The sequence below is a fragment of the Lagopus leucura genome, unplaced genomic scaffold (assembly GCF_019238085.1).
Source record: "Lagopus leucura isolate 7727_CA_CO unplaced genomic scaffold, USGS_WTPT01 Super-Scaffold_100012, whole genome shotgun sequence".
Classification (NCBI taxonomy): Eukaryota; Metazoa; Chordata; class Aves; order Galliformes; family Phasianidae; genus Lagopus; species Lagopus leucura.
Genome location: NW_024962267.1, coordinates 16,858,594 through 16,878,025, shown reverse-complemented (window position 1 = coordinate 16,878,025; position 19,432 = coordinate 16,858,594). Strand labels below are relative to the sequence as shown.

The window sequence follows — 19,432 nt, the reverse complement described above, 5'->3', positions numbered from 1 at the left end:
TGGACAGTATTTTAAACACAGAAGTGGTACAAAAGCTACAGCTTTCCCAAAAATTCCCAACTGAAATGTTTGCTGTGTATAACACTTATTCCTCTCTCAGCTACATTTATCTTCTGCAGAGAGCATGTGACAACTCATTTTAAGACTTGAGCTTATGCCTCTCTGATTGTTGTCTCTAGCAGATTGCCAGTGCCAATGGCCTGTTCATGCTCACTGTTCACAATACCAAGAACTTTTCCAGAATGCTGTTTCCACAGATTTTCTCCTCAAGCTGGTAGCACGCTGAGTAAAGCAGCGTCTCTCATTTTTCAGGGGGCTCAAAAGCCCCAGGATTAAATTTGTGTCATCCTGCTTTGCAGTTGGAGATGGAACAATATACAGCATTGCATAGTGTTCTTTTGCTACCTTTCATGAACACTGCCAGCTGCTCATCTTACGCTTGCCTTCCGTGGAGGAAACGACTGCCTCTATTTCTTAATATCTAATTTACACACTGCTTTTCTATGCCAGAGGAAACATACGGGAATTGTTCTTTCCAGGAAAGCAGAATCATTACCTCATTTAATCTGCCCTGCGCTTTGTTCCATAAAGATACCCTTCTAACTTGACAGGAAACAAACAATCCAACGGTTGATAAAGAAACATTCTAAATTATTCTTATCATCTTTCATTTCCACTTACGCAGATGAGAGCCGCTACCCAACTAAAATCTTGATGAGAGTTTCATGAACACTTTCGCTTTCACTGTTACTGCTAACCAGCAGGATGACTTCTGCCGTTGCAAATATTCAGAAGAACGTCTGTCTTTTGTGGTTGAAGCTATATAGGCATTTACCAGATATTTACCTTATTCATTCGGTAGCTCTGTGGGTATTTTGCTGAACCAACAAATATATTTCCAGTGAAGTTAAAGGCACTGTGCATACGCCTAAAAAGGCACAACCTTTTTTGACTCTGTCTTGCAGAGATGATCATCAAAAGCATCTCACTAAAGAGACTGTAATAGTAAAGACCGATGCAAACAATTATTGGAAAAGAGCTGAAATCTCAGATCCAAAAGAAATCTTGCAAGGTTTTACCAGAATTCCAGGAATGATTCTTGTTAACAGACAAGAAGGAACGGGAAAAAAGGAATGAGACTCCAGGGGCTGATAAACAAATCTCATAAAAGAGCAGTACATTTAAGGTCAGCCTATAGGCATTTTAACATCCTTATCAGCAACCAAGTTTTTTCCTGAACAATACAGTTTACATTCTTTCCATAATGCTAAATCACTTAGTAACTTTTTGCAGTACTGCGTTTAGCAAAGTGCTGTGTTCCTTTTCTCATGATAGAGCGTTCTTTGAATACATTATGCAGTCCTTGAAGATACTTATGCCTTGCCCAGAGAACAAAACAAAACAAAAAACATAAAACCATGATAGATTTTCCATTTACTCACTTCTTTTTGCTTTTTGCCTCTTGCCACACTGTTCAATGTGCTGTTTTCTCGAAGAGAGTCCACTGTGTCTCCATACAGGAGTTTGATGGCACGGACAAGGCGAGCACAGGACCGGCTATGATGGAGGTAGCAGTGCGGGTGACAGTAGTCAATGTGAGTACATATGAAACTTTGCTGATTGCATAAGAGGATCATAACCTTGAAAGGAATAAAATTGGATAGTCACCTATAGAGTCATGCTGCATAGCATATGCAGCCAGTGATGGGGACGGCAGGCTGATATTCACAGCCTAGCTGGCAAGGCAAGATGCTCAACATAGCTTTTCGAAAAGATAAGCCTACCTGTGCTCATCTCCACACCTGCAAGTAGTTTATGAACTGGCTAGGCACAGCTAAATAAACCTTGGTGTTAACAAAGCAGACAAAGGAAGAGAGCTGCTCTAAGTGCATATGTTTGGCTGGTGGCAAGATTATGGTTGAGGAAAACAGTACTTTCAGATCACAGAAAAGCTATTCTATCTCCAGTCTGAGATAAAGACTTAGACTGGAAATAGTTAACTACTCAAGCACCATCAAAGATGCAAACATATTAGATTCAAGGGTTAGTTTCCTTCAAGGAAAGGGAAATGAAATGTCTCAACACACTCTCAACTACTAACTAGCTCTGCCAGTGCTTATGTGGTATACTTGCCTTGCTGTGCTTGGGTAGGCCCAATCCAGCCTAGTTTTATGTTAGCTGGCTCAGCTACTATTTCTAGTGGTGATGCCATATGGCAGCAGAGAGCTGCAAAATCGGTCTAAGAAACAGTTAATATCTGGGCATTTTGCTCTACTAAGCCCTGCTTTGCCGTAGCAACACAACTATTAAGTCCAAACTAATCAATTAAAAGCAACCTTGGTAAGTATGCAATTTAGTGACTGCTCTCTGGTTGTACCTCAGAGGATTCATTCCTGGAGGAAGAGAGTTCAGTCCAGCAGCAGTTTGTACACAGGTCTTCAAGTCACAGACAACACCAGACCGTTTGTAGTACTCCAAGGGAAACACTAGGGCATCTGCAAGCTGTTCACACTGTAGATCATAACTGGCCTTTATAAACCTTTCTCTTCATCGTACAGCCTAGTGTGGAAATACCTAGAACTAACAGAAGGAGGCTACCCCACACTTTCCATGCACTTAATACTTCTGCAGCTGCAGCCTGCCCACTCTTTCAGGTAAGGCAGCCACATCACTCTCCACTCTCAAATATTTAGGCTTTTGAAAAGTCAGGAGCTTAATTTAAGACAAATCTCAGCATCATATTTGGGACCGTTGTCTTTGCTCACTTGTTCTGGTATTACTTCATTTTGGGGTCAAACGGGGATAACTCAAGTCACTAATGCTGCATGAATGCGTGAATGGTAAATCTGATCAGCACTGTACAGCCTCTACTGAGTCCTGGGTGCACTGTAACTTGTAGTTACAGCACAGTGACACACAGTGAGGACACTATATATAGGGCTGCCATAAAGGAAATGTGCACACAAAGAAGAAACTGGACCCAATGACCCTTTTGAGTGGTTTGCACGACTGCCAAGTAAAGCAGGGTTTTGCTTTGCTGCAGTTTTAGTAAACACCCACCCATACCTTCCTTCCAACAAACAAAAATGAGAAAGTTCTCATGTGATACTGGTACATGTGTGGCATTAACTTGAACACGTGATTTTTTAAATCATCCTTTCTCCTAAGCAGGATAATCAAACCAAGTGAGAAAAATAGCTCAAGTTCCTTTCATTTCATGCTTCGTGTTCAACAGTCCACACACCCTCCCACACTGAGTAAAGGCATCATGTTTTATCCTAAGCTGCTAGGTCAGGAAATGAATTTATCCTCTATTAATTCATCACTCAGTACACGCTTGCATGTCTACATACTCCACTCAGTACAGTGGATTTTCCAGTTGACATGTAACCACTACCAGCAACAGAAAAGTGACAGAGAAGTAAGATAGTCAGGGACTGAGGTACTAGCTTGGAAAACACGGTCAATGATCCATACTTACATGCAGCCATGACATGTTCCGATGGTAGTTCTCCTCCGTGCCTGTGCTGCTCAGCACCTCTGGCTCAATGCTAGGTTCGCTCGCGCTCCAAGGGCTCCCTTCTTCAAAAGAAAAATATCCAAAGGTGGTTGTTTTTATTGCTTCCTATATGCTTAAAGCCTAGGGACAGCACTTGTAAGCCAGGCAAGCCTTGTGGAAACAGACCACAGTACACTGAATATGCCACACTGCAAAACTGCATTTGGACACCCCTCCCCAACGTTGGTATCACGCTGGTTAGACAATTACAATTCAGATGCCAATGTCTCACAGGCCATTTTTGTCAGGAGCAAACTGCTCCCTCCTCACATATTTTCTTTAGTGCAAAGGGAGGAGGAAATAAAAAAAAAAACATCAGGAAGAACTTCTTCGCACCATTCAGATGCTATAAATGGTTGGTTTAGTGATCTGCATTGACTGGGCTCTGTGATTAAAAACATCAAAAAAAAAATCCAACCAGAAGTGGCATCCAACTGGAAGCACCAGTGGACCAAGTAATCGCTAAATGCCCATAGAAACTGCTAACATTACGGGGATGAAAGGGGAAAAAAATCCTGATTCTAGCATACTAGTTCTAGAGAATTCAGGCAAAGGAGAGATTTATGTGGGAACAGCACTGAACCTTGTGTTTCCTGCAGCCATTTCATTACCCGTGGGTTTCCTATAATACTAACAGTACTGTTAAGGGATGACTGGAGACGAACTCTAGTTAATCCTTTCTTTCTCCTCTTTAAGTGAACTCTGACTTTCCAAAGACTACAGAACAGGCAATGCTACTCTCCATACTCTCCATGTTTACCTAATAAAACATCCTCTGATCAACATAAAAACGACCATTAAGCTTGGGATGCCGTTTCCACTCTAAATGGATGCAAACCTTAGTTTTTGGTTAACAACTCTATTAGAGAGAGCCCCTTAAGTTCAACTGTGATGGAGATTTCTTCTGACAGGATGCATATTTGGTTTCTATAACATACATATACTGAGATTCATCTTTTTGAAAACTAAGGAAGGCAACTGTAAACAGTAAAAATAGATGTATATGCCAATATGTAGAAATACAGTATGTAGCACGCACATGTTATGTTCTACATACAGTTATATATATATATACTACATGCCATATGGCATGCTTTGATATCATGTACTACGTAAATATGAAGCACATGTCCAAACATATATATATATATATCTCCTATCTGTTAATATAGACAATAAAATATCATATATACATATGACCTTATTCTTTATATCAGATGATTTAGGGGTGTGTGTATGTGCATATACACATGTGCACGTGATCCCCTAAAGACAGCATGCATTCAGCTGGCAGACACCAGCATTCCAAGAGTTCATGCTGTAACACGGAGCTCTGAATGGGCAGTCTGCACATGGAGCTGACCCTGCAGCCAAGCCTTCGGCGGCAGGATTTGAACCATATTCTACCCAGGCCCTACTTCTGCCAGTCCATGAAAAGGACTCTAGGTTTTTCCTACCTAGCCTGTCGGGGTGGGGGTCTGTGGTTGTTTCTAGCTCTGCTGCCATCACATCAGGAGTTTAGGACCTGCCTACTCATCCCCTCCCTTTCCACCCACTCATCTAAGTTACCTATATCAGTGACAGTGTCCCTGCTGTGGGACAGCTGCAGCTCCTCATTCTCAGACTCTGAGTCCTGCCGTGATAACTTGGTGCTCTTTAGGCTGCCGGCCCGGCGAATGCTGGAAAGGGAACCCCCCTTCTTCACCCGGAAACTGCGGGTTCCTTTAATCTGGAGCAAGCGGGAGCCTCCTATCCTGATCTTCCTGCTGGGAACTGTATTAAAAGAATAAAAGAGGACTTTTTTCCCCTTAATTTTTCCCCATTTTAGAAAAGAAATATATCCTGGCCCACCCCTCCCTCCCAACCTTGTGCTGCCAGCCTATGTTGCAGCATCTTTTCTTCTACCAAGAAATATAGGGCCAGAGGCTCCCTCCAAAGCCACCGCCAATGCAGCTCTGTCAATCAGGAAGTGAAAGTTTAAGGAAATGTGTTCTGCACCTCTTTTCCTGTAGACCTGGTACCTCGCCTCAGGCCTTGTCTGTATTTGGAATTAGCCCTTCTTCAACCACCAGCAAGTAGAGTCAGCTGCTCTAACAAAAACCCAGAAAGTGGACAAGGAAAAACTACGATTCACACCACTTTGAATCAATTCCTGCCAGGAAACAGAATCTGTCCAATGGATGTAAATTGCATTTTTCTTTGCCAGCCCCTGGGGTCGTCATTAGTGCAGAATCACTTCTTGCTAGGGATAGATGGCTGAATCCCAAGCATGAACAAGGCACCATGGAAAAACCTATTTTCTTGTGGGCCTGGGTTCTGAAAAACCCACTGAAATCTGCAGTAGAATCAACTATTCACACAGCACACGTGATTGCAGAAGGGTAGTCTGCTTCATGAGGTTAGCACACACGACTTCTTTGAAGTAAGATTTGCATAAATCCGTGTCTCTGCATGTTACTCTTCAGTCAATAGAATGCTTTAGAGGAAACAGGAGCACGTAGATCCTCTCCTTCAGACAAATCAGCAGCTTTCAGGCATTAACAACATCCATTAACACTCTGCATTTTTGATGAGCACAGACATGAAATGGTTCAATGTTCAAAGCACCAACCGTTTGCACTTTCGTTCTCCTCTTAGTTCAAAGGCAGTACATGGCAGTATGTCAGTCCAAATGTTGCAACACTCAGTCATTTTACTGCAGATCTAATCAGGCAGGGCCATGTGTGATTGATCGCTCTTTTGGAGTCTTGTTGAGAATGAACAGGACACAGGTTTTTGGATACCGTGGGTAAGAAAATATTTCAAATGAATTGTATTTTGGCTTCGAGAAATAAAACAGACATACCTTTCCTGCTGAGAATGCTCCTAATTCCTCCAGAACCCAACACCCACTCCACTTCCAGTGACTAACACCCTGGCCGAAGACAGGATAGGTTCTGAGAGCTACTGTTCAGGCGTCATGGATCAGCTGGGCAAATCACTGTTGAGTGACCAGATCTCCCTCCAAGTGATCACGCTGAGTTTCTTAGCAATTGTTACTGGTTGAATTTTGCTCAGATCAATCTCTATACAGCTGCTCAGTTCACACAAACACCAAACTACTTTAGCTCTTGTAACCGAATTTTGTAGAATACCGCGTTAGTGCCTAAACAGAATGTATGACACAGTGAGAGCCTGCATCTACCTAGCTTTAGTGTCTACGTTTCAGACCTACCTGGAGCAGATTCTAGACAGTAAACCCGAAGCTTTTGGATTAGCTGATAAGTCATGCCTGGGGTGAGCAATGAGAACAAAGTTTTTAACACTCCAGAGTAAGTGAAAGGAAGCAGATTAGTATTCATCAGACAGGTAGAGATAAAGAGACCTGCCTCTGCAGGCAAGAAAAATTTAGTTATAGTCACACAGCAACATTTTCTTATCTAGAAATGTGCAATTACAAAAGATGCCTCTGCATCTTACGTGGCCCAGGTAGATCCCCACAAGAATATGCTATGGCCAGGAAAAGAACATAATTATTGTAATTTTTAACTAAAACATTATCTTGCATTTATTTAGATTCCAGACACTTCAAATTCATTTCTTGCTAGCATATATTTAGGGGTCGGCCTTCTTACTATTATCACCTTTCTCATCTCTAAAATGTAGTTAAGAAGTAACTTTAGTAAGGAATACTACAGGACAGATTACAGAGAAAGGAAAATGGGGAAAAAAAAACCTACAATCTAAAACTGCAGGAAAAATCATTTAAACAAAGTCAATTATCTTCTCAAAAATAATTCAATTCTACAGTAGGCCTGCAGCACAGTAACACATGGAGTTACAGCTCAGTCAGTACTGTCTCTAAGGAAAATGGGATAGTTGTAGAATGGCCATCAGAGTTTTCCAGCAGCACCACATGCTTGTAGGCGTTCTGTCATTTACGAGACTGCTGCCTGAGAGGCTGAAAAGGGTCTTCATGGAATTACGTAGCTATCTTCAAAAAAAACCAAAACATTTCCTCATCTAAATAGTTAAGAAACATCTCATCCCACTGGGTTAAGATTATGAGATGGACCGTAGTCCGGTGTGCATCTCCGAGCTGCCATTACGTCAGGGGCACAAAACACTAGGTTAAGCATGAACTTAACTCACCTGACCTTTCTTAGAAAGAAGTCCCTAGCTGTGTTCACAGAAGTAACTGTCCATGTGACAAACAAATTTGGAAGCAACTATACACTAGGTGAATCTTAGAAATGTTTCTTTCTTTACTTTCTACAGTAATTATGGTAGGGTTACAGCTGAAGACGACAAGGACTTGGTCCAAAGCCCTCTGAAGCAAACAAAAGTGCCCCTGAATCATCAATACACAGTACAGATCCTAGAGGATAACCAGCCACAGAATTCATCCTTTTCAAATAACTGTAAACCATCCTTTTGAAACAATTATCAAAATCATCATTCAAACATCTGTGTCTCTATATGGCCTTTGTAAGACAGGACTAAATAGTGCTTCCAGAAAACGTGTTTGAGGGAAAATCATTTACAGGTGACTCCTGGCAGTTTAGTTTCTACTTGCAAATTGAAATAATGACTGTATATTGTATTGCAACACTTGTACCATCAGGTAGTACGTGAGTTTTGCATGAGATGGCTTAAAAATGGAAACAATCTGCTTTTCTCAGCAAACACAGTGAGCTTGAGGTTTGCTTGTACAGTATACAGTATGTTGGTAACATTAATCTGCTCGCCATCAAAAGCCATGTATGTGTGTTTTTTCCATGTGGTAGCAAAGAATTCAAGAGATCAAGTGATCACCCACTAATTCCATGAGATGCCATGACTTCCAAACCAGTACAGATTTTCACAGAAAAATCCCAATATTCCCTCCTATCTCTGGTTTTCACAAAATAAAATAAAATAAAATGTAATCAGAATAAGAAACAAATAAAACCACCTTTGATCTTTATTTATGAAGCGTATCAAATAGCGATGCTTCTAACAGCATGGCACTGAGATACAATCCCATGTAAAACATCCTCCCTTCTAGAAATCTTGCAGTGCTCTCAATTGGTTTCAGTCATAGCAGTGCTTTGTATAATTTAAGATCTTTGCTTCTCACATTCGATATATTGAAACCTGAAGGCAAAAAGCATCTCAGAAATGATTCAGAGCCAGGTGACTCCACGGCCTCCTGCTTTTTAACACAGTCTATGCAAATGAAAACATAAAATCAAGCGCCACTTCACAAGCCTGAAGAATACACAAGCCTTGTTGTGCCAACAAACCTTTTTTCTCCTCGAAGCCAGCCTCAGATTTGAGGGTGTGGCTGCTGCTGTGCAGGGAATCCTTTGAATCTTCATTTTCATCCAGAACCCCAGCAAAGCTGATTTTTCTTTCATACCTGTGCCGGTCCATCTCAGGGTCCAGACGTAGCCTACAGCTCTCCAGATCCTGTTGGCAGCATGTAGACCACACAGATGTGCAACCAGTTTGAATCACCATCTTTTTCCATTACAACCATAGAAACTTCAGGAAGAATGGTTCAGATGACTACTTATTTCTGGATAAAAGTACGTAGGCTCAAGAGGTCTCCTACTGGAATTTCTATACAAACTCCTACTGATGTTCCTGGGAACTACCTGAAACATGGCAAAGGCTATTATTCTAAGAGCTGGCTAGGGGGAAAAAGAAGAGTTTGGTCAAACATATTCTAGACTGAGTGTGTTGAAATGGATTAGCTGATACTAGTCTATTTCATGCCAGTGGAAGGCCCCAAACAATCTGCAGTCAGCTTTGCATCCGTGTGGAAAATGAACACAAATGACTGTCAGAAAAGCTAACAGTTGATTAAAATAAGGGAAATATTTTGACTTTCCTCAACAACAAAACCTGGGATATAATATACAGCTCAAGTAATGGCTTGTAGTGTATTTGGCATTAAAAATTTCCATGTTGATAGCTTAAAAAGTTATCCAACACAAACAGTTTAGGCAAGAGACCATGAGCTTTTATCCTGAACCAATCTGAACCTAAGCCACAATAGCACTACAGATATGTTCCTCGGGTACGGTCAGAGTTATCCCCCTTGAAGTGTTTCAACACGTGACTCCTCACTGCTGTTTGTCAACGTGTACACACTGGAAACTGCTGTCCCCACAAAACTAAATGACAAAATGAAAGACATTTTTTCAGTGCATCACACAAAAGTACATATTAGCCACCATATTCTTAGCTTTAAGACAGCTACTTTGCTGAGATGAATCCTAAATCCTGGTATTACCCTACTTTTGGATGTAGCCATTTCTTACATAGCAAAAACATCAACAAGGTGTTTAGGAAGACTCATGCTGAATTTCTCTGCTTTTCATTATTGCCATTCTTACATACCTGGGGGCTGAGTCACTTCTTCATAGTTCAACTACAGCCTTTGAAATCAGCCTCAAATCCTAACTACAACAACGCTGAGCCATCGCCCTTTCAAGAATGACTGTTATCAGCAAAATTTGGCCCTTCATTAACAAAAAGAACAACAGTAGGGCTAAATCCTCTGCGCTCTCTTAGAAATCTGACTTTTCACTCTTCCCTCAAAAAATGTAGTCTGATTTCCCGAGGAAATTATGCTTACAAGATCATACTGCTTATGTGTCATTCTATGTTCATCACCTCTGAATTTGCTGGCCACTTCCAACATAACTTGACAGAAGACAGCTGACAGAAGACAGCCTGCATATTTCGTGAAACAACAGGTTGAAGGTGATGTTAAACGCATTAATTGACATAAGAAAATCCACATAAGAATGAGCTGCTAGAAATTATGAGGTTCTGCCATTCGGAAAATTAGCTGTCACCTTATCAGATGCTTAGCTTGTTACTCATGCTAATATTTGCCTGTGTCTCTCTTAGGCTCACGGAAGTCTCGTTCGTTCTTTGCTTCTTTCCTTTCTTTCCTTTGTTCCTTCAATTCTAATAAGACAACACAAAAACTGCAACCATGACAAAGAAGTGCACGCTCTAAGCTTCTGCAAATGCTCTGCCAATCATCTTCTCTCCTTTCTCCTAACTTCTCTGTTGAGTGTCAGCTGACACTCTTAATCAGCTATGTTGCACTTGAACTGTCATTTGTTGCACTCTCAGGTCCTCCAAACAGTTTCTCAAGCCACCTGCTGCTTTCTCTACTTTGAAACTCCCTTGGACTTCCAACACATATTCTGCTTCCCTAGCCTTACCTTTCTAATTGGCTCATTTGATGCACGCCGCCCTAACTATCTTCCTAACAGACAATGGCTCCTGTCCCTCTGCGTCAGACGTTCCTTTGAGTTATCCCAGCCTCTCTCTCCTCAGAAAGGCACAGAGCACAGTGACTTTGCTGGCACATCTCCCTCTCCTGTTCCTATTGCCCACTTACCACAAGAGGCTCGGGACGTGGCCTAGGCATGTATGGAAAGGTCTCTCGAAGGAAAGTGGTAATCTCCAGGAGGAGCTGGCAGGCTGCCATTTTCAGCGCAAAAGGACAACAACATTTGGTAGGATTCACAGTGCCTAGGAAAAAATATTTCTATGGTGAGCAAGGAGATGATGCAAAACGATGAACCAGAACGTGATGGGCGTTTTTATGTATGGTGCACAATACAAGCTGCACTAAAAAAGGAAAATCCAGAGTTCTATCTATGCTACTCTTCCTACACTAAAAGGATCATAATAGTACAAATATCAATCCATGCATTTACTGGCACGTGGCACAGTGCCAACACAGTCCAGTATTCTCCAACATATTACACAGTATAGCGAGCTATCTACTAAATTGACATGATCTTTCAGTATTTTATACACCTTCTCATTTAATGCTGATACAAGTGAAGAAGTAGATATCCTTCTGTCTCTTTACAGTTTTGCATTCAGACAAATCTTCTGCAATACTCAATGTAGCAAAGTTTCTCAATATATATATGGAATTATGATTAGCCAGCAAAGTACTGCATCTGTTACTAAGAACTACCCTGATAACTGAAAAATGCAGTCTCCTCTGAAATCGAGCTTCTTTATTTGTGTGCACTGAAGCCAAATGCCACTCAAAGATAATTAAAGAAAAAAATAATCCAACTGCATATTCAAGTTATACATTCAAATGCTTAACCTCTAACAAGAGAAGGGAAAAGGGATGACCCAAATACTTGAAGTTGTGCTTGACTGAGTCTAGACTATCAGCTTCAGAAGTCCTACACTTCATAAGCAATCTAAGCTTAAAAAGTATGAAACATTCTTCAGTGCTTGATAAATTTTAAAAATGCTAGTTAGGATTATGAACAGTACAAAAAAAAAGTATTTAAAAAATTAGTTGTGATAATGATGAACTGCAACCATCTTTTAGCGTTACCTCATATTTACCATCTCGAGGAATTATAGACAAGTTTGTTTTTGCTCGCTTTCTCTGATGTATAATCTAACAACTTTTTGCAAAGAAACAGTCCAAACCAAACAAGAAGGCACTGCCAGCATCAGATAAAACCAGATTAATTCTATGAACCTCGTTAATTCCTCTGTACATGCTACGTGTAGTGAAGATGGACTCCACACGGACTAAAATAATCTGAGCTGTTAAATAGAGATGAGCTGCATGGTGTAATGGAAAATCCATCAGCATACTTTATGCTCCTCAGTCTAACTCCTTTGTGCACAGGGCAGCTTCTGGAAAGGTCTGTCTTCCACACGAAAGCTGACTGGATATCTTCTATCTATAACATGGTTCTCAGGCAAGTACTTCAGCTTTTATGTGGCTTTCTAGCCCACAGTGTGTTCTCTGTTTGCTCACCTTACGCTGCCTTGTTAAAGCAGTTTCATGTCACCCTGGTGAGTGCCCAGTATCAATTGCTGAACAGGGACACAAAGCCTGTTCCATCACTTCAATACAGGAACGTTCCCCACCTTTTAAAAGGCACTCACAGTACAGGAGAGGAAGAAATTGATGTGCGCTCTCCTGCTCTGGATATACCTCCTGAGGAGCCAATAAAACATCCAGAACAGCCACCCACACTCATATTGCTTCTAGTGCTGGCACACCACAGAGTGGCACATGTGAAGGTCTAAGCTCAGTGTTAATACCCATCTTGATATCACTTCCCACAAATGCCATTTCCACCTCCTCCCCTTAATCCCAAAGCCGACCTTCATGTAGCGATAAGAACAAACCTAGGATCACAGCAGAAGAAACCAGAAGATACATAAACAGTGCTAGCACACTACATCCATAAACAACAGTACATGTAAACAAGAAGTGGCACATTACAGCACAGACATATATACAAATGGTGTCTGGAGAGGACATGTTTGTTATCACCTTCACCTACACCCATGACGGTATCTGTTTTGACTAAACTTCTTTTGCTTCACAGGCTGTTATAATCTGCATATCTGTCTAGACTTCCAGAATCAGTGATTTATCACCACCCTCCCACCCTTATGTACACACACACAGTGTGTATTTTAGTTGTTGGTACACAGGTTTTTTGATGCTTTTTATACCACTGTGCCTTACTTCTGCTTGAGAATCAGGCAAATATTTAGTGAAGTTAAGATTTAAAAGCCTTTGGCAGCGCTGCGCCAAGACACATCAGGTAAGGAGATCATTCTTCAAGATTAAGAAACAGAAAAGCAGGTAGTCTTACAAAATATTTTGGCAGAAACAACTGGAAACAACGGGAATCTGAACCATTTTTGGCACTGAGATGGCAGCAAGACTCAATAAATAAATCATTCTGCATATAGGTGCCGTTGCCAGTATACAGGAATTGCAACTCACTATCTGTTTTGCCCCCTCCTTTTTCTTCCAAGTTTCTCAGTACTGCTATCCCTCTATCATGTTGTACATCAAGGCACAGAAAGAACAGGGAAGGAAGCTAAGGCGGAGGTGAGGAACTGGGAAATACAGCTGAGTGGCAAGAAGATGAAAAGAGAAGAAAAATTAAGAGCTCCTAAAGCAGAGGTTCTTACAAGCGGGGGTTCTTGTAGTAAAGGGAGTCTCCTTACTGTCATCTAAAAAGTCTTCTTCCTCATCCTCCTTTCTCAGGCGCCTCTTGGTCTCCTCATCATAAATGAGGCCCAGCAGGTTGGCAGGGCTCTCGCTCTCAGCGTGGCACAGCTCGTTGAGGCGGACACCAATTGCCTGCAGACAGGGAGAAGAAGAAAGCATAAGAAGGTGAGGATTTCAGCCCAACCTTGCAGTCTGTGAAGATGTTCCAATCAGAAGATAACATACTGGCTTCACATTTACTGTCTGCAAAATGCAGTAAAATAAAGAAAGGAATAATAAGAGAGCTTTTGCTACCAAAAGCATTATTTGTTTCCCCGTGATGTTTTCAACCAAATTGTGCAAACTGCCTTGTTTCAGGAGGAATTTTTTTTTGCACGTCAAGTTAAATAGCAAGAGCAGAAATGGCACAGGATAGGCAAAAAGTGATTAAGTCATTAGCTTGTAGGAATTTCTTATTCTCCCTCCCTCCTATACGTGTGACAGATTTGTGATAAGCGTTTTCACTGAGAACATACGTCTTCAGTTCAAGCAACTATCCTGCCACTTAGGGATCCAGTACAAATCCCCCGTTCCTCCACAAGAGCTGCATGCTTGTGGGAAAGTCTGCTTTCATCTTTAAAGGAGCAGAGAACTTCCTCTATCAAATCGCATTTTTGTGCTCCTCTTATCTGTTGTAGCTTCCACTGAAATAAGTAGGAGGTATTACTTTTGGAGTGACCTACACATATAACAAAGACAGGCAAAAAGATTTCTAGTGAATACTGTTACATTCTCTACAAGAGCATTGACTGTTTATTTGTTGCTAGTTTGTCAGCATCCTTATCAGCACGTAAGCAGTCCTTGCATTGCTGTCAGCAAAGCTACAGATAAGGATGTGTTGCAAGAGGTTTACTTTCCTGCTAAGACGCTTCATAGGTTTTTTTTGTTGTTGTTGCATAAAGGTAAAGAGAACATAGACAAGAATGTAAAATTTTATCCTATGATAATATCACTTCGATAGAGAGGAAGTGTTTTTAACCTTGAAGTTCTAACCAGCACTTGTCATTTGGCTTCCTTGGTTTAGGGATGGTTTCAGAGAAAGATATTAAAGAGGATTTCTGAATCTTCCGGAAGTCAGACTGATGATCATGCAAGCACTGTAATTTTCCTCTCTCAGATGAAGCAAAGCAGAAACAAATAAGCAGTCACAAAGAAGTAGCATTTACAGCTGTTTTTCCTTGTTATTTAGCAGTTCCTGTGAAATCCAGCAACAAACAAGTGGCTAGATTCTGCTACACAAAAAGAATAAGGTGTTATTATATTGTGGTTTGCAAGCTGATGCAAATAGTTGCCAATCTCAGCAATCTGCACATTGCCAAATAAACTCCACGTCTCTCAATTTTTTCCTTTCATGTTTCAGTCTGTTGAGGAAGAAATGGTCTGCTTGCATCTGCAGAGAGCAATGATCTATCACATATGATTTATGCTATTCTCCAGCCTTACATTAAAGCAATCATACACAATCCCACAGCACCCTACCTAAAGACAACTGAATTCTTATTATGTATTACTTGTATTATCCTTGGTTACTTACTTACTTATTCTTAAATGTGTGAAATGTCTTACAATAAGCATCACATCTTTAGCAGGTATGGGCTTCCAAAGAAACTGCAAGTGCACTGACAGGACCAGACCGTGCTATTGCCTTGCTCACATACTGCCAGAGATCACGGTCAAATGAAACTTGAAGAAGCCAATCTATCTTTTTAGATGACATGCAGTAGCTCTGCAAAATTCCTTGCCAAAGAATTGTAAGTGTGCAAAAAGAAGTATGTCAAAGAAATCCACTGAAGGTTATGAATACACAACATCACATCTAAGCTACAAATCAATATATGGAAGCTAGATAAAATCACTGCTCCTACTCTTCACTAAGCATTAACATGTGCAAAGTGATGGAGACGGGAGAGCGTGCCAAAAGGATCTTGTGACTGAACATGGTAAGGACAGGAACAGTGTCTCCGTTACATCCTAACAACATAAGTTTTGACCACAGCTGATCTTGGCTTTGGATTTGGAAGGGAGGCTTGAAATGAACTTAGCATTTTGGTTGGTTCTTAAATGTAAACAGAAGAGAAACAAGCTCTTACATCTCCCCACTGGTAGAAGAGCTTAGCTGCATTCCACTGCAGTTTCTGGTTCCTTTTGTTGCCAACAATAGGAGAGCGTCCACGGGACAGGCCTTTCTTAGTAATGTTCACATGGTGGCCCTTCATCCACTCGGGCCAGTTGCCACGGTTGCAGCGATGAACGAAACGTGCACACTCAAGGAACAGGGCTGCTCTCGCCACTACAGGAGCTTCCTGAAATGTTTGCAAAAAACCACTTTAAATACACACACATTCAAAACAATAAATATTAAGAGGACTTCATGCTTTTATCAATTGATCGTAAGCTTGCCATAGTGTCACACAGACTGAGCAATCTCTTCTTCAAAACCTGAAACCAGGATCTCTGCCTCAAGCTAATAAAATCAAGGCCCGTAACACTGAGCAGTTACGCTTAGTTGAACCACCAGAGGGGCAAAAAGAACCACATTACAAACAATCTTCTGTTTCGCTATCCCTCTATAATCATTTCTTCCAGAAACCACCCAACTACCAGAAAGCAGAAGTGTTTATAGGACGCTGCTACTGGAGGAGTGACTCATATTTTCTTCTCACCTCTAGTAAGCCTGCAAAGTAAGCAGCACGGACATATGAATCCTAGCATTTGTCATGTTATGTTTTGCTTGTGCAGCTCGGGGTGGAAGCATGAATGGAGGCTTGCTGAAACTAGGAAAAGTGCTGTTTTGCACTTACAATAAGCAGATACAAAGAGTGAAATGCTCTACTGGCATAAGTCAGCAGAATTTCACTGACCTAATTGCAGTAGCTTTAGCAAGCACATACAATCTAGTAGTGAAACTTAGTATCAACCAGCTGAGATCCTTGTATATTTGTCATGGGGACCCTCCACCCTCAACATGGAGGAGAAATTTTCTTTAATGGGAGCCATAATATTGAGCATACCTTTGTCTGAAATGGTCCAATAGGACCCAAGTTAGCTCAACACAGAGCACTTCTGCGACACACAAATATGTTCAAAAATGGACACTGTAATTTGTTTCCTAAAGGGTGGCTGAGTCTTAGAACTTTCTTCCCAGCAGTCTACAGCTCTGTGAAAGTAACATCTTAACAACTGTGGAAAATGACTAAAAGTGAATAGTGCTCCTTATTTCCATTTGATCTTCTCCCTCTTTTCCTGTAGCTTTCACAAGCAAAAGCCCCCAGGCCATCAGGTTGTAAAATACAATAACAATAAAACAATGTCCACATTTCACAAGCTGGCTTTGAAGGGTCCCTAGCAAGAATTTCACAGAGTACAAAAACACGTGTTCCACACACTGAGATGCTGCCAGCCTTAATGAGACAATTTACACAGGTGAGCATCTCTTTATCTTCTTCAACTCTGGTCCACGAACAACAAGTGGTCCCTGAGATCACAGAAGATGGCCTGCAGTTGGTCTGTACAACATGATTAAATAGTGTTTCCAGTAGTGCTTTAATCAAAAGTTGAAAGCAAATTTTCAATTTTCAATGCTCCAAGAGTTTGAGAACTGCTTTAAGAAATTATGTACTACAGATAAACTCAGAGAAATTAATCCTGATGGAAAACTGGACAGAAATAACTACAGGATGGAAAAAAAAATACACCTTCTCTAAAATACTGTAAAAGAACAAAAAGGGAGGATGGATTTTATGTTGTCCATACTAAAAAGAAAACACACATTAACTGCTTCCTGATGCATCTCGTTGCTGCTTAAAGCTGCAGCCTACTATCTTCCTTCATCCTTTGAATAGAACACGAGCTCTTTGCTTGTATTTTATTCAAATGATGGAAGAAAATGGCAATGTTTTAGTCATTCACTGAAGTAGGAAGTACATAAACGTTGACCCAAAGTTCTGACCAGGAAGGCAGAAATCTTCAATCAAACACCGATCAGCAACCGAAACAAAGCTAACACCTCTCACATTACAAACTGCTTACTGTCCACATGAAATATGGAAGACAGATCATGTAAAACTTCTTGGTCCTGTTGTTTTAATTCTCACACAGTAAAACCTTATCCAGACTTGGAGACGTTAATTACTGGGAAAATGAAGTCCCACCTTTGGTATCCTGTTTCAGTTCACTACTCATAAAAATCACAATTTCTTAGTAGACAGGAATCTTGTAAAGATATATGTTCTAAAGGTTTTGGAAGCACTCAACTAATACAATTAAGGGAGCGTATCTACGATAGGGGGTGAAGGGCAGGAGGAATGTGGCTTAGCACAGGAGTTCCAAATTGAGAAACAATGGAATGCCCCCCTGCATGACAGAGGACTTTCTGAACATCGTGAGGCATAAGCTCCTCGTGACAGCTTACCTGAGGCTCAGTGTAAACTGAAGCAGCAGCAAGAGAAAGATGAAGATGTGACAGAATGAACAGGGATGGATTCACACCACAGAGAAACACATCACAAATGGAGAGAAATGAATCAGGCAGGCGATGCATAGCTGAAAAGAACACAAGTTTCCACAATCACTGTCAAAGCTTAACATAGCAGCAATACTCTCACAAGCTGGTCCCTGCCTGTGAAACAGTTCACAAGTCCACTTTTAACATTAGACCTATTATATCACTTTGCCTTTCGATTTTTTTCTTTTTTTTTTTTTTTTTTTTTTTTTTACTAAATTGACATAAACACGATTCCACCACTTAGCAAAATTTCAAGCATTCCCATTCCTATTCTTCAACAGATAACCTGACTTGTATTAAAGTAGCAAAAGCAATGACCTGGGTGACGGGGAGCTAACATGGAATACATCTGGAAATTTGTAACGTCACATTACTGATGAAGTGTAGCTGACTGTGGAGAGCTTTATGAATGTGGAATGCTTAGGTTCACTTTTGTCTTCAAGTACAAATAATTTTACAAGACTAACCAACCAGTCATAATTGTCCTTATGCCCTCTTCTGTACCTTGCGAGGCACTATGAGCAAGAAACAATTTCTACTGATCTCTTTAATAAGAATAAATACATAAATAAATAGCAAAAAACCAACGATTTACTTACAAATCAAGTACATGTAAGTGCTCTCAAAAGATGTTGACTGGATAGCTCTGTTTTGTTGAGCCATGAGAAGTAGCCAAGCGCATATACTGGAAACAGGCCACAAGCAAATTATTAACCAAAGTCTAAAAGGATTACCTCAAAACGTTAGTTGAAATCTTTCATGCCCAAAAAAGGTAAAATGCATATGACTCCTTGTTTCTGTTCCCAGTCTATTACGGAGACAGCAACCTCTGATTTCCTTTCAGGTAATACGTCCTCCCATGAACACATATTTTTCATGCAAACATGAACACGGGAAGAACACAGCCTGCCTAAGACATTTGATGACACAAAATCAGGAATACTGACTAGGATTCTTGCTCTTGCAGCTTAGATTTTGCTTCTGCACTCTCGTGACTTGATAGATTCTTTCCCAATGCAATCCTACCATAAAGCAGTGCCAGTACAGTGTTTCTAGTAGAATAAAAGATACACATGCTAGAACAGAGCAGCTCACACACGGTAAGGATGCACTGGGAAAGTGCAAAAGTGCTAAGTGGCACCCATTGCTAAACTAGTCAAAGGAAAGCTCGCGCTTTCTGACACGAGTCGTTTATAATCACAATCGTAAAGATTGGAGAAGACCTCTAAGATCATCTAGTCAACTGTCCACCTACCACCACACTGCCCATAAACCACGTCCCCAAAGTACTACTCTGAGCCTTTCCTAACACTTTGGCTACTCG

General features: G+C 40.9%; 1 protein-coding gene across 3 annotated transcripts in view; it reads right to left on the bottom strand.

Annotated features, from left to right (window-relative positions):
* The window catches only part of UNC80 (unc-80 homolog, NALCN channel complex subunit), a 119,030-nt gene that overhangs the window by 51,553 nt on the left and 48,045 nt on the right, over positions 1-19,432 (bottom strand). For 2 of the 3 annotated variants that reach the window (XM_042874555.1, XM_042874556.1), the window contains exons 23-28: positions 15,695-15,907; positions 13,562-13,697; positions 10,944-11,077; positions 8,824-8,989; positions 3,482-3,582; positions 1,443-1,640 (exon numbers count right to left, since the gene is read on the bottom strand). In XM_042874555.1, coding sequence (XP_042730489.1) covers positions 1,443-1,640; positions 3,482-3,582; positions 8,824-8,989; positions 10,944-11,077; positions 13,562-13,697; positions 15,695-15,907 — 948 coding nt within the window. Of the gene's footprint in view, positions 1-1,442; positions 1,641-3,481; positions 3,583-5,128; positions 5,333-8,823; positions 8,990-10,943; positions 11,078-13,561; positions 13,698-15,694; positions 15,908-19,432 lie in introns of all 3 variants that reach the window. The other variant, XM_042874554.1, reaches the window with a different exon arrangement.